General features: G+C 43.0%; 1 protein-coding gene across 4 annotated transcripts in view; it reads left to right on the forward strand.

Annotated features, from left to right (window-relative positions):
• The window catches only part of LOC133620808 (growth factor receptor-bound protein 10-like), a 247,943-nt gene that overhangs the window by 166,323 nt on the left and 66,201 nt on the right, over positions 1–15,419 (forward strand). For 3 of the 4 annotated variants that reach the window (XM_061982383.2, XM_072915601.1, XM_061982384.2), the window contains one exon: positions 9,943–10,099. In XM_061982383.2, the coding sequence (XP_061838367.1) occupies positions 9,943–10,099 (157 nt within the window). Of the gene's footprint in view, positions 1–9,127; positions 9,844–9,942; positions 10,100–15,419 lie in introns of those variants that run through there. The other variant, XM_061982385.2, reaches the window with a different exon arrangement.

A 15,419-nucleotide genomic window follows, 5' to 3' on the forward strand; every position in this document is an offset into this window, starting at 1 on the left:
TTTTACTTGAGTATATTTATAGAGAAGAAACGCTACTTTTACTCCGCTACTTTTATCTACATTCAGCTCGCTACTCGCTACAAATTTTTATCGATCTGTTAATGCACGCTTTGTTTGTTTTGGTCTGTCAGACAGACCTTCATAGTGCCTGCGTTTCAACAAATACAGTCACTGGTGACGTTCACTCCGTTCCACCAATCAGATGCAGTCACTGGTGACGTTGGACCAATCAAACAGAGCCAGGCGGTCACATGACCTGACTTATTGGGGTGTTACCATTTAGTGGTCAATTGTACGGAATATATACTGTACTGTGCAATCTACTAATAAAAGTTTCAATCAATCAATCAAAAGTGTGAAGGAAAAAAGACCCTTTTTTATTTCAACCGTACATCCCGTCAAAAGCCTAAAGACTGACTGCACAGTTCCTGTCTTCACAATAAAAGTGCCGCTCCATCGCACCTGCGCTTTCAAAACAAGAGTCTCCGAAAGCCAGCGCAAACAAGCTAGCAAGCTACGGAGTTTGCCGCCAATGTATTTCTTGTAAAGTGTATAAAAACGAATATGGAAGCTGGACAAATAAGATGCCAAAAACCAACCACTTTCATGTGGTATTAGACAGAAAGGAGGAACTTTTTTTCTCCTCCATTTGAAAACGTGGACGCTATCATCACTACTGTCTGATTACAATCAATGCAAGTCATCAGAATCAGGTAATACACCAACTTATATTCTTGTCTTCATGAAAGAAAGGAATCTATATGTGTTAAACATGCATGTATATTCATTAAAACACCTTTAACATGTAAACAAAAACGGCAAAATAAATACATATAAATTATATACTGTATATATATATATGTGTATATATATATATATATATATATATATATATATATATATATATATATAATGTATATATATAAATGTGTGTGTATATATATATATATATGTGTGTGTGTGTATATATATATATATATATATATATATATCTATATATATATATGTGTGTGTGTGTATATATATATACCGTATTTTCCGCACCATAAGGCGCCCTGGGTTATAAGCCGCGCCTTCAATGAACGGCATATTTCAAAACTTTGTCCACCTATAAGCCGCCCCGTGTTGTAAGCCGCATCTAACTGCGCTAAAGGAATGTCAAAAAAACAGTCAAATAGGTCAGTCAAACTTTAATAATATATTAAAACCAGCGTGATGTGGGCGCGCATGGAATCGTATATCAACATGGACGAAGCTGCGTGAAAAAAGCCACCCGGCCTCTTCGCGTAAACTTAAACTTACCTTAACCACTCGCTCATCTTTTCTTCATCCATCCCTTCGAGTTAGCTTTTATGATGACGCCGGCTGGAAAGGTCTCTTTTGGCAAGGTCTTCCTTTTGAATATCACCATGGGTGGAAGTTTCTGGCCATTAGCATGGCAAGCTAGAACCACAGTGAAGGATGACTTCTCATTCCCTGTGGTGCGAATATTCACCGTACGTGCTCCCGTTGTATCCACAGTGCGGTTCACAGGAATATCAGTTGCTGTGAAATAGTAATCCGTGTGCGGATGGAGAGATTGCGTCTTTTCATGAACCGGATCGCTGTCGTTTAGTAGGAGCCATTTTGTGGTCTTTACAGATGTAAACACACAAAGGAAATGAAACGTACCGTACGGTAATATCCGCGCGCTTTTTCTTCTTCTACGCGGGCGGGTGGTTGCTTACAGTAGAAGAAGAAGCGCTTCCTGTTCTATGGGGGCGGGTGCTTACCTTGGCGGTTGCTTGCGTAGAAGAAGAAGCGCTTCCTGTTCTACCGGGAAAAAAGATGGCGGCTGTTTACCGTAGTTACGAGACCGAAACTTTATGAAAATGAATCTTAATATTTATCCATATATAAAGCGCACCGGGTTATAAGGCGCACTGTCAGCTTTTGAGAAAATTTGTGGTTTTTTGGTGCGCCTTATAGTGCGGAAAATACGGTATATATATATATGATATGTGTGTGTATGTTACTCATCAGTTACTCAGTACTTGAGTAGTTTTTTCACAAATTTTTTTTTCTTTTACTCAAGTAAATATTTGGGTGACTACTCCTTACTTTTACTTGAGTAATAAATCTCTAAAGTAACAGTACTCTTACTTGAGTACAATTTCTGGCTACTCTACCCACCTCTGCTCAGAAGTCAACGCTACTGCATTCATCTGACCAGAAAGCGATCAGCATTGTTTGCCAAAATAGACGCTTACAAAATAGATAGTTGACAGAAAATGAAGTGTTTTAGTACCTCAAGTGAAGGTTCCAACACTCCGACTGCTGGCCCACACTCAAGTGAAGTACTTTCTTCTACGCGCAGTGAGTGTAATTGTGGACTTTGATTGCACAAAACCCTTGAAATAGCCACAAATGCTCCAGTACTGAGAGCGACTGGACTTGACGCCATGTTTACTTCCAGAAACACTGCAGTCGTCATGTCCGCATGCAGGTGGGATTGTGTTCACATTAGACGTCATATTTTTGAGCCCTAAAAAGATGGACTTTGACAAAGAAATGCGAAGGTCGCCTACATGTGTCAGGAAGACGGCCACAAGAGGTTGGTAGATGAGAGTAGGGATGTCCCGATCCGATATTTGGATCAAATCGGCTGCCGATATTTGCCAAAAATTGCGTATCGGCAAGGCATGGGAAAATGCCGATCCAGATCCAGTTTAAAAAAAAAACTCCGGTCCGTGTTTTCCAACGCACCGATTTAAATAATACATTCCACTTTTCTGCTGCTCCGTAATTTCCGTTCCGCATTTTCCAGCACACCTTCAACACGTCCACAATTCTCACGCAGTTGCTTTTAGCTGCTGGCATTACACGACAGGCTCTTCTCACACTTTCCTGTGTCTCCCTCTCACAGACAGCAAGCGCACCTTCTTACACACGTCACATACGTATACGTCCTCTCCCAGCAGAGAGGTAGCAGCATGGCTAACGTTAGCTGTGATGCTAGCGCAGCCGTGCGAGCAACGCTCCCTCTAAGGTGCTCGCATATCAAACTCTTTTGGCTGTCTTTTCGACACTTACATCCGGCGCCCCCCTCCACACCCTGGATTATAAATAATGTAAATAATTCAATGTGATTATCTTGTGTGATGACTGTATTATGATGATAGTATATATCTGATAGTATATATATGTATCATGAATCAACCCCGACTTAAACAAGTTGAAAAACTTATTGGGGTGTTACCATTTAGTGGTCAATTGTACGGAATATGTACCGTATTTTCCGCACTATAAGGCGCACCGGATTATTAGCCGCACCTTCAATGAATTACATATTTCATAACTTTGTCCACCAATAAGCCGCCCCGGATTATAAGCCGCGCCTACGCTGCGCTAAAGGGAATGTCAAAAAAACAGTCAGATAGTTCAGTCAAACTTTAATAATATATTGAAAACCAGCGTTCTAACAACTCTGTCCCAAAATGTACGCAAATGTGCAATCACAAACATAGTAAAATTCAAAATGGTGTAGAGCAATAGCAACATAATGTTGCTCGAACGTTAATGTCACAACACACAAAATAAACATAGCGCTCACCTTCTGAAGTTATTCTTCATTCGTAAATCCTTCGAATTCTTCGTCTTCGGTGTCCGAATTGAAAAGTTGCGCAAGCGTGGGATCCAAAATGGCCGGTTCCGTCTCGTCGAAGTCATCGGAGTCAGTGTCGCTGTTGTCCAGTAGTTCTGTGAATCCTGCCTTCCGGAAAGCTCGGACCACAGTTGTGACCGAAATATCTGCCCAGGCATTTACGATCCACTGGCAAATGTTGGCGTATGTCGTCCGGCGCTGTCTGCCCGTCTTAGTGAAGGTGTGTTCGCCTTCGGAGCTGTGTGAAAAAAGCCACCCGGCCTCTTCGCGTAAACTTCCCTTAACCACTCGCTCATCTTTTCTTCATCCATCCATCCCTTCGAGTTAGCTTTTATGATGACGCCGGCTGGAAAGGTCTCTTTTGGCAAGGTCTTCCTTTTGAATATCACCATGGGTGGAAGTTAGCATGGCAAGCTAGAACCACAGTGAAGGATGACTTCTCATTCCCTGTGGTGCGAATATTCACCGTACGTGCTCCCGTTCCACAGTGCGGTTCACAGGAATATCAGTTGCTGTGAAATACGGTAGTAATCCGTGTGCGGATGGAGAGATTGCGTCTTTTTATGAACCGGATCCTTGTCGCTTAGTAGGAGCCATTTTGTGGTCTTTACAGATGTAAACAGGAAATTAAACGTACGGTGATATCCGCGCGTTTTTTCTTCTTCTTCCGGGGGCGGGTGGTTGCTTACAGTAGAAGAAGAAGCGCTTCCTGTTCTATGGGGGCGGGTGCTTTCCTTGGCGGTTGCTTGCGTAGAAGAAGAAGCGCTTCCTGTTCTACCGGGAAAAAAGATGGCGGCTGTTTACCGAAGTTGCGAGATCGAAACTTTATGAAAATGAATCGTAATAAAGCGCACCGGGTTATAAGGCGCACTGTCAGCTTTTGAGAAAATTTGTGGTTTTTAGGTGCGCCTTATAGTGCGGAAAATACGGTACTTCACTGTGCAACCTACTAATAAAAGTCTCAATCAATCAATCAAAACACATAGAATCATCATACTGCTGTGATTATATGCATCAAGTGTTCATTCAAGGCTAAGGCAAAATATCCAGATATATATTGTGTATCGCAATATGGCCTTAAAATATCGCAATATTAAAAAAAGGCCATATCGCCCAGCCCTAGTTCAATGATGCCATTTCTGTTTGTCATGTATAATTTTGTCTATTTTGTGTTTATCCTTGAATAAACAGGTCAGTTTCTTGTTACCAACCGTTGTGTATTATTCATACTCCCCTAATTCAGCTGGCTAGTTGTTATCAAGAGTACTAAAACCCTTTTCAACATGATTCTGACAACTAAGTAGGCTAAATAACTTTAAACTTTAATACATGCTCGGATAGGCCAGTATCGGTCAGTATCGGTATCGGATCGGAAATGCAAAAACGATATCGGTATCGGATCGGAAGCGCAAAAACCTGGATCGGGACATCCCTAGATGAGAGTACCGTATTTTCCGTACTATAAGCCGCGCCTAAAAACCACACATTTTCTCAAAAGCTGACAGTGCGGCTTATAACCCGGTGCGCTTTATATATGGATTGATATTAATATTCATTTTCATAAAGTTTAGGTCTTGCAACTACGGTAAACAGCCGCCATCTTTTTTCCCCGTAGAAGAGGAAGTGCTTCTTCTTCTACGCAAGCAACCGCCAAGGTAAGCACCCGCCCCCATAGAAGAGGAAGCGCTTCTTCTTCTACTGTAAGCAACCACCCGCCCCCGTAGAAGAAGAAGCCCCCGTTTCATTTCATTTGTGTGTTTACATCTGTAAAGACCACAAAATGGCTCCTATTAAGAGACACGCGTACAACGCAGAATTCAAACTCAAGGCAACAAGTCACGCAGTAGAACACGGAAATAGAGCAGCAGCGAGAGAATTGAACATAAATGAATCAATGGTGCGTAGGTAGAGGAAGCAACAAGATGACCTGCGCCACTAAGACAGGGAGACAGCGCCGGACGACATACGCCAACATCTGCCAGTAGATTGTAAATGCCTGGCGGATATATCGGTCTCAACTGTGGTCCGAGCTTTCCGGAAGGCAGGATTCACGGAACTGCTGGACAACAACAGCAACATTGACTCTGATGACTTCGACGAGACGGAGCCGGCCATTTTGGATGCCGTATTCGCCCAACTTTTTAATTCAGACACTGAAGAAGAATTCGAGGGATTTATGGATGAGGAATAACTTCAGAAAGTGAGCTATAAATCTTTATTTTGTGTGTTGTGTGACATTAACGTTCGAGCAACGTTGAGTTATTGATGTTACTATTGCTCTGCACTAATTTGAGTGTTACTATTTTTGTGATTGCACATTTGCACATTACATTTTGGGGGTGAACAGAGTTGTTAGAACGCTGGTTTGTAATATATTATTAAAGTTTGACTGACCTATCTGACTGTTTTTTTGACATTCCCTTTAGCGCAGCGTAGGCGCGGCTTATAACCCGGGGCGGCTTATAGGTGGACAAAGTTTTGAAATATGCAGAGGTGGGTAGTAACGCGCTACATTTACTCCGTTACATCTACTTGAGTAACTTTTGGGATAAATTGTACTTCTAAGAGTAGTTTTAATGCAACATACTTTTACTTTTACTTGAGTATATTTATAGAGAAGAAACGCTACTTTTACTCCGCTACTTTTATCTATATTCAGCTCGCTACTAATTTTTATCGATCTGTTAATGCACGTTTTGTTTGTTTTGGTCTGTCAGACAGACCTTCATAGTGCCTGCGTTTCAACAAATACAGTCACTGGGGACGTTCACTCCGTTCCATCAATCTGATGCAGTCACTGGTGACGTTGGACCAATCAAACAGAGCCAGGGGTCACATGACCTGACTTAAACAAGTTGAAAAACTTATTGGGGTGTTACCATTTAGTGGTCAATTGTACGGAATATGTACCGTATTTTCCGCACTATAAGGCGCACCGGATTATTAGCCGCACCTTCAATGAATGGCATATTTCATAACTTTGTCCACCAATAAGCCGCCCCGGACTATAAGCCGCGCCTACGCTGCGCTAAAGGGAATGTCAAAAAAACAGTCAGATAGGTCAGTCAAACTTTAATAATATATTAAAAACCAGCGTTCTAACAACTCTGTTCACTCCCAAAATGTACGCAAATGTGCAATCACAAACATAGTAAAATTCAAAATAGTGCAGAGCAATAGCAACATAATGTTGCTCGAACGTTAATGTCACAACACACAAAATAAACATAGCGCTCACTTTCTGAAGTTATTCTTCATTCGTAAATCCTTCGTCTTCGGTGTCCGAAGTGAAAAGTTGGGCAAATTTACGATCCACTGGCAGATGTTGGCGTCGTCTGGCGCTGCCTCCTCGTCTTAGTGAAGGTGTGTTCGCCTTCTGTCATCCATTGTTCCCACGCAGTTAGCAGTCTAGCTTCGAATGCCCTGTTGACACCAATATCTAGCGGCTGGAGGTCTTTTGTCAATCCACCCGGAATGACGGCGAGTATTGAATTAAGCGCGTAAGCGTGTCTCTCAATGTGCTGTTATGAGCTAGCAAATATAACAACTACACTACCCAGCATGCAACGATAGTTACGAGCATGCGCGGTAGCCCTGAGAAGCGTTGTATGCTGGCAGTTAGCACGCTGTGAGTAAACGTTGAGAACTCAGTTAACACGCCTTGTCTGCATTATTTATAATTAGACAGACAACACACTTAATAGGAGCCATTTTGGGGTCTTTACATAAACACACAAATGGAAATGAAACGTCACATATCCCAGCATGCACCGCGCGCTTCTTCTACGGGGAAAAAAGATGGCGGCTGTTTACCGTAGTTGCGAGACCTAAACTTTATGAAAATGAATCTTAATATTTATCCATATATAAAGCGCACCGGGTTATAAGGCGCACTGTCAGCTTTTGAGAAAATTTGTGGTTTTTAGGTGCGCCTTATAGTGCGGAAAATACGGTACTGTACTGTGCAATCTACTAATAAAAGTTCCAATCAATCAATCAAAAGTGTGAAGGAAAAAAGACCATTTTTTATTTCAACCGTAAGCCTGAAGACTGACTGCACAGTTCCTGTCTTCACAATAAAAGTGCCGCTCCATCGCGCCTGCGCTTTCAAAATAAGAGTCTCCGAAAGCCTGCGCAAACAAGCTAGCAAGCTACGGAGTTTGCCGCCAATGTATTTCTTGTACAGTGTATAAAAACGAATATGGAAGCTGGACATATAAGATGCCAAAAACCAACCACTTTCATGTGGTATTAGACAGAAAGGAGGAACTTTTTTTCTCCTCCATTTGAAAACCTGGACGTTTGTCATCACTACTGTCTGATTCCAATCAATGCAAGTCATCAGAATCAGGTAATACACCAACTTATATTCTTGTCTTCATGAAAGAAAGGAATCTATATGTGTTAAACATGCATGTATATTCATTAAAACACCTTTAACATGTAAACAAAAACGGCAAAAAAAATAAATATAAATTATATACTGTATATATCTATGTATATATATATATATATATATATATATATATGTGTGTGTGTATATATATATGTATATATGTGTGTGTGTGTGTGTATATATATATATATATATATATATATATATATATATGATATGTGTGTGTATGTTACTCATCAGTTACTCAGTACTTGAGTACTTTTTTCACAACATACTTTTTACTTTTACTCAAGTAAATATTTGGGTGACTACTCCTTACTTTTACTTGAGTAATAAATCTCTAAAGTAACAGTACTCTTACTTGAGTACAATTTCTGGCTACTCTACCCACCTCTGGAAATATGCCATTCATTGAAGGCGCGGCTAATAACCCGGGGCGGCTTATAGTGCGGAAAATACGGTACATCTAAAGGTCAAATGTATCAATTCCCTTCTTTTTGTCCTGAAAGGGTGCTGACATGTTAAAGATCCCACACTGGGTTAATCCAGTAGGCTAGTCCAGCTAAGCAGGCCTTTCTTTTCAGTCTGTGCTCTTGTCACTTCCTCCCCCTTCCTTCCTTCCTTCCTTCGCTCTTACCTCGCTTGTCTTCTCCTCGCCAGTCAGCCCCTCCCTCTCTCTCTCTCTCTCTCTCTCTCTCTCTCTCTCTCTCTCTCTCCCCCGTGTCACTGGAGAGCGTCTCAGTGTGAAAATGCCATCCTGCTCTCCAGACTGTTGCCTCTTTCAGGCTGTGGAGGTAAGAGACTTTGCATGCCTTTCCTTCTTTTTCCTGATGGCGTGAGCCAGCAGCGAGTGAGTGTGTGTGTGTGTGTGTGTGTGTGTGTGTGTGTGTGTGTGTGTTGTCAAAGTGCAGCAATTGAGCCCCTCACTGCTTCCCATTTTCCTCGCCTGGCCATGTTTCACAAACTTTTCTCCAACAAAAGTCATGAAATCACTTTAATTGGAGGGGTGGCAGGCAGGCGGGCGGGTAGGAGGAGAGAAGGGAGTCTTTTGGCTTCAGAAGGGGCAGCGAGCGCTGTGCCGTTTTTTTTTTTTTTCCCCCCTTCTTCCCCTCGCTCTCCTAGCGTCGCTGTGATGGTGCTTCTGGTGTCGTGTGCCATTTCCAGGCCAGCGTGGCTGTCCCGCGTCTTCTCCGTGAGCTCTTTTTGCGTCGGTGCGGTTTTCAACAGTTGCTTTGTGTGAAGCGGGCCGTTTTCCAGCAGGAAGGTCTGCTCCGGGCGCAGGATGTGAAGTACGTAGGTGTTACGAGCGCGTGCACACGCAAACACGTAACGCCTTCTCTCTGCCACTCGTATTTATTGCATGTGTTGTGTTCGGCGCTGCACGCGGCGAGTGTGGAGCAGCAACACAACGTTGCAGCCAGTTTGAACGTGGCTTCGGGGCACTTGGCTGAACTGGTTCAAAATGGCGCAACAATGGGAGGTGCTTTGAAGCGTGCCCGCTTGCTGCTCCCAGCGGTGGCATATTTAAGGACAATCAAAATGTGCTCCAAGTGTGAATTGTTCCTACTTTTTCCCCTCTCGGTGCCGACAGCAAGCAGGTCGGCGCGCAATGTGCGCAAGCAAGTTTACATGAATATCCGGGGATGTACTTGTGAGGGAGTTTGGTTGAGCGGCGGACAAAAGGGCTGAACCCAGTGTGCGGGCGCCAGTTTTCCGGGACTTTGCCTTGTTTTTTGTTTTTTTTTAAAGAGCGATGTGAACAGGACTGTAAAGGATGGACTTGGCAAAGCATGTGACGATGGAGGTAAATGAAGTATTCCCTAGGGCCGCGTCGTCGCGTCGGCCTACCGTTGCGAGACTCCTTTGCAGCCAACGTGACCTTAGCCATGTGTGTCTTTTGCAGATCGTGAAGGTGTGGAGCGAGGATGGGGCCGGTAAAGTGGTGGAGATCCCGGCAGACATGACGGCCAGAGACGTGTGCCAGCTCCTGGTCTACAAGAGCCACTGTGTGGACGACAACGCCTGGACACTGGTGGAGCACCACCCCATCCTTGGCCTCGGTAAGCTCGTGCATCAGACATTCACAGCACAATGAGCTTATAAGTACATCTCACTTAGTTGTAATGTCATTTGAGCCATGACAAGAGCAGACACGTGTGTGTGTGTGCACCTTCTACACGTCTCCATCAGTTGCTGTGAAATAGTAATCCGTGTGCGGATGGAGAGATTGCGTCTTTTCATGAACCGGATCCTTGTCGCTTAGTAGGAGCCATTTTGTGGTCTTTACAGATGTAAACAGGAAATGAAACGTACGGTAATATCCGCACCCTTTTTCTTCTTCTACGCGGGCGGGTGGTTGCTTACAGTAGAAGAAGAAGCGCTTCCTGTTCTATGGGGGCAGGTGCTTACCTTGGCGGTTGCTTGCGTAGAAGAAGAAGCGCTTCCTGTTCTACCGGGAAAAAAGATGGCGGCTGTTTACCGTAGTTGCGAGATCGAAACTTTATGAAAATGAATCTTAATATTAATCCATATATAAAGCGCACCGGGTTAAAAGCCGCACTGTCAGCTTTTGAGTAAATTTGTGGTTTTTAGGTGCGGCTAATAGTGCGGAAAATACGGTACTCTAATCAATGTAAACAAAAAATCACTCAACAAACTTTGAGGAAAAAATCTTTAAGGAAAAATTATAACTCACCACTGCGGTAGAAAAAGGTAGAATAACAAAAGTTGCTCTGAGGGAGGAAAAAGTTAGATCAAAATTACAGCGTGGGATATTCTGGAAGCAAGGACGTAGACGTGGGACAAGGCAAGGCATGAACATGAACGTGGAACGCTAGACAGGCACGAAAGCTCGAGACAATCTGGCACAGAACAAGGGGAGGCTTGGGCTTATAAAGAACATGAGGGTAATGGGAAACAGGTGGAAACAATCAAGGGTCAGGAATGACGTCAGACTGGTGACATAAGAGGAAGGACCCGTGATCTGAAACAAGAGGAGTTGCTTTTCAAAATAAAACATGTAAATCACAAGACAGAAAAAACCAAGACAAGACTTCTCTCACCGCGGTGTGACAAAAACATGTTCACTTCTATATTCTATTGTCAAAGTATGAGATCAGGACTCGAACAGATCAAAAGTGTTGATCAGGACATTCCTGATATTAAACCTAGTGCCTCACTGGGATCCAGTATCATTTGAAAAGCCCCTGAAATGTGCAGGATAGGACCCCTTTAAGTATTGCATACCTGCCAACTACTCCGGTTTTCCCGTAATTAGTACGGTTTTCATCAACCTATTCCGGGTTACGGTTGCAGTGATAAAAAATACGGTTTTTCATTAATTAAAATGTTCTTTTTTTTTTAAAGTTTTATTCACGAAATCGCGTAACAACAATAATAACTGGGATTTATATAGCGCTTTTCTAAGTACCCAAAGTCGCTTTACATGTAGAACCCATCAATCATTCACACTTGGTGGTGGTAAGCAACTTTCATAGCCACAGCTGCCCTGGGGTAGACTGACGGAAGCGTGGCTGCTCCGACCACCACCTAACATTCATCATTCAATTCACCGGTGTGAGTGGCACCGGGGGCAAAGGGTGAAGTGTCCCGCCCAAGGACACAACGGCAGCGATTTTTGGATGGTAAGAGGCGGGGAGAGCGAACCTGCAACCCTCAGGTTTCTGGCACGGTTGCTCTACCCACCACGCCATGCCGCCCCCAACAATGACAATCGACACTGCTTCCCGTAACTTCCTATCGAGCCATTCCGAATGCCATGCGCGAGGCTATTTATAGCACCGCTGCCAAGCACGAGGCACCTGTTGCCCATTGTTTCCAAACGAGCGAACGGTCACGGAATCAGCCGGAGAAAAATCGCAAACGAGTCTTAAACCGAAAAGAAAACCGCAGTCATTCCGGGAAGAATATTCAAAAGCCTATCCGGGAATAATTATCCGTTCCAAAAAGGGTGAAAACTACGCGAATTGCACCTTGTGCAGACAAGATTTTTCGGTCGGACACGGAGGAATTAGCGATGTAAAAGACCACGTTGGGACAAAAAATACACAAGTCTAATGCCATTGCTAAATTTGGATTTTAGCCACAAAAAGGTAATGACACCAATGTTATCTATTGGAATTGTTTAGTACTGTTATACTGTTAAAAGTGTTTATACTATTTATGCTTTCAAGTCCAAGTTGAAGAAATCTTGTTAAATGTTGACAGCATAACTACCAAAATACAGAAGTATGTCCTTAATATTTTTGCAGTGCTATTTCTGTTGAAAAGTTAAAATGATTACATTAGAGATGTGATGTGCCACTTTTCAAGTGTCTGATGGCTTAAATTAATTTTCATAAATTGTTTATATTTTGAATTCTTTTGAAAGGCCTACAAAAAAACTACATTTGAATTGTAATTCCATGCTATTGACAGGACTATTAATTTTAATGAAGTTAGCTTACCATGTTTACAGTATGATAATTGTGATAGAAATGTGAATTTTAGGCACAGAATATTTTTTACAATTGAACAAGGCAGTAGATTATACAAGCTTGGACAGAAAGTTAATAATGACACCAATGGAATTGTTTAGTACTGTTTTACCATTTGTTTACTGTAAAAAGTGTTTATACTGTTTATACTTTCAATGAACAAATTGAAGTCTTGTGAAAGGTTGACAGGATAACTGGCATTAACTGTCAAAATAATTTCAAACTATTGAAGTTAGCTTACAGAATAAACATGTCAATCAACCCATATGATTTTTGCTGTAATATTTTTGTTTTGAAAAGTCACTGTGACTGATAGAAAAGTGATGGTTTTAGCAACATTTTAACCTGTCTGAATGCTAATAATCATTTTGCGTCGGGGGGCGAACCTGAACCCCCCACCAGGACTTTGTCCTGGACCTACCGGGGCCTGCGGCCCCTGGACCCTGGCTACTAGATTTTTCTGATTTCAAAAGTTGGCAGGTATGCGTCTCCAGGAGCTAGTCGCGCTAGCAGGATTAAGCCTTGTTCCCTCCCCCAATAACACGCTCCAAACATATCTAAAAAGGGCATTAACTTTTGCAGCGTACCCTTTTGAAGCTTTACTTAGCTCCTTTTTACGGCCCTGTCTTTGTCCACCGTGAGGCTTTCCCACTCCCACAGTTGTATTTTTAGAGTCAAAGGATGGCTTTGTGCTTTGCTGCCTCATCTGCGTTTGCTGGAGAAAAAAAAAAAGGGCACTGGAGAGATGGAATGTGAGGTGAGCCGACGGGAGAGGGAGGGGAAAAAAGAGGAACGGGAGGAAGGAGAGGCGGGGGTGCGCATGTGGAGAGGGCCTGGACTCAAGCGTCATACCACAGTCGCAAGGAACCAATCCTGGATCGCTGTCGGACGAGCCCCTAGCGCGGCCGGCCAATCGCTCTTTACTTAACCGCCATAGGAAATTCCCCCCGCTTGTGCACACACACACACACACACACACACACACACACACACAAAGAGAGGTCAAACATTTCCGCCCATGCATTTCAGCCACGTTCTTTTTTAGCATGCAGCATTTTGAAAATAAGACTGCGGGTAGAAAGAAAAATGATGTTCAATTTCTGCTTGTGTACATGGTGTCAGTCTCAATTTCCTATTTGCTTCACATCGTATGTACACACACACACACACACACACACACATGTGTACCACAGTGATCACGTTAGGCCTGCATGAGCTCTTAATGTCTGCGGGCTTGCTGCACTTTGCTTATGGCTCCTCTGCTCTGGGCAATCAGCCTAAATAGATGACATCATCTTCCTGCAATGCCCACTCCGCCGCCACCCCTCGCTCATGCCTTCCTTCCTTCCCCCTCGCCATCTTTTGCCACTTCTTCCCTCCCCTCCACCTACGTTTTCCTCCCTGCCTCACAGTGCTTCTTTTCTTTTCACTGCACTTAGTCTTTTTGCTCCTATTATATCATTGTGCAATGACAATATTGTGGTAGGTGTGAGCCATCTTACTAGCGGTGTACCATGCTCGCTTTAACTTTCAACCACACATAAGTTTCAAATGACCAAGTCCAGGTGATATACATACCAGAAATTCCATGGTCCGTAAACCAGGCACGGGTAGATTTTGCGCTGTGTGCAGGCGCCAAGTCCTGTTGGAACTTGAAATCTCCATCTCCATAGAGCAGGTCAGCAGCAGGAAGCATGAAGTGCTCTAAAACTTGCTGGTAGACGGCTGCGTTGACCCTGGATCTCAGGAAACAGAGTGGACCGACACCAGCAGATGACATGGCACCCCAAACCATCACTGATGGTGGAAACTTTACACTAGACTTCAGGCAACGTGGATCCTGTGCCTCTCCTGTCTTCCTCCAGACTCTGGGACCTCGATTTCCAAAGGAAATGCAAAATTTGCTTTCGTCAGAAAACATGACTTTGGACCACTCAGCAGCAGTCCAGCTGGTGTCGGTCCACTCTGTTTCCTGAGATCCAGGGTCAACGCAGCCGTCTACCAGCAAGTTTTAGAGCACTTCAGTTTTATTCACGAAATCGCGTAACAACAATGACAATCGACACTGCTTCCCGTAACTTCCTGTCGAGCCATTCCGAATGCCATGCGCGAGGCTATTTATAGCACCGCTGCCAAGCACGAGGCACCTGTTGCCATTGTTTCCAAACGAGCGAACGATCATGGAATCAGCCGGAGAAAAATCGCAAACGAGTCTTAAGCCGAAAAGAAAACTGCAGTCATTCCGTGAAGAATATTCAAAAGCCTATCCGGGAATAATTATCCGTTCCAAAAAGGGTGAAAACTACGCGAATTGCACCTTGTGCAGACAAGATTTTTCGATCGGACACGGAGGAATTAGCAATGTAAAAGGGACACAAAAACACAAGTCTAATGCCGTTGCTAGCGATACAAGTGGAAAACTTTCAACGTTTTTCGTCGCCCAAACAGATTCTTTGGATACATTTGGATTTTAGCCACAAAAAGGTAATGACACCAATGTTATCTATTGGAATTGTTTAGTACTGTTATACTGTTAAAAGTGTTTATACTATTTATGCTTTCAAGTCCAAGTTGAAGAAATCTTGTTAAATGTTGACAGCATAACTACCAAAATACAGAAGTATGTCCTTAATATTTTTGCAGTGCTATTTCTGTTGAAAAGTTCAAATGATTACATTAGAGATGTGATGTGCCACTTTTCAAGTGTCTGATGGCTTCAATTAATTTTCATGAATTTTTCATATTTTGAATTCTTTTGAAAGGCTTACAAAAAAACTACATTTGAATTGTAATTCCATGCTATTGACAGGACTATTAATTTTAATGAAGTTAGCTTACCATGTTTACAGTATGATAATTGTGATAGAAATGTGAATTTTAGGCA

This window comes from Nerophis lumbriciformis, linkage group LG21 (assembly GCF_033978685.3).
Source record: "Nerophis lumbriciformis linkage group LG21, RoL_Nlum_v2.1, whole genome shotgun sequence".
Lineage (NCBI taxonomy): Eukaryota > Metazoa > Chordata > Actinopteri > Syngnathiformes > Syngnathidae > Nerophis > Nerophis lumbriciformis.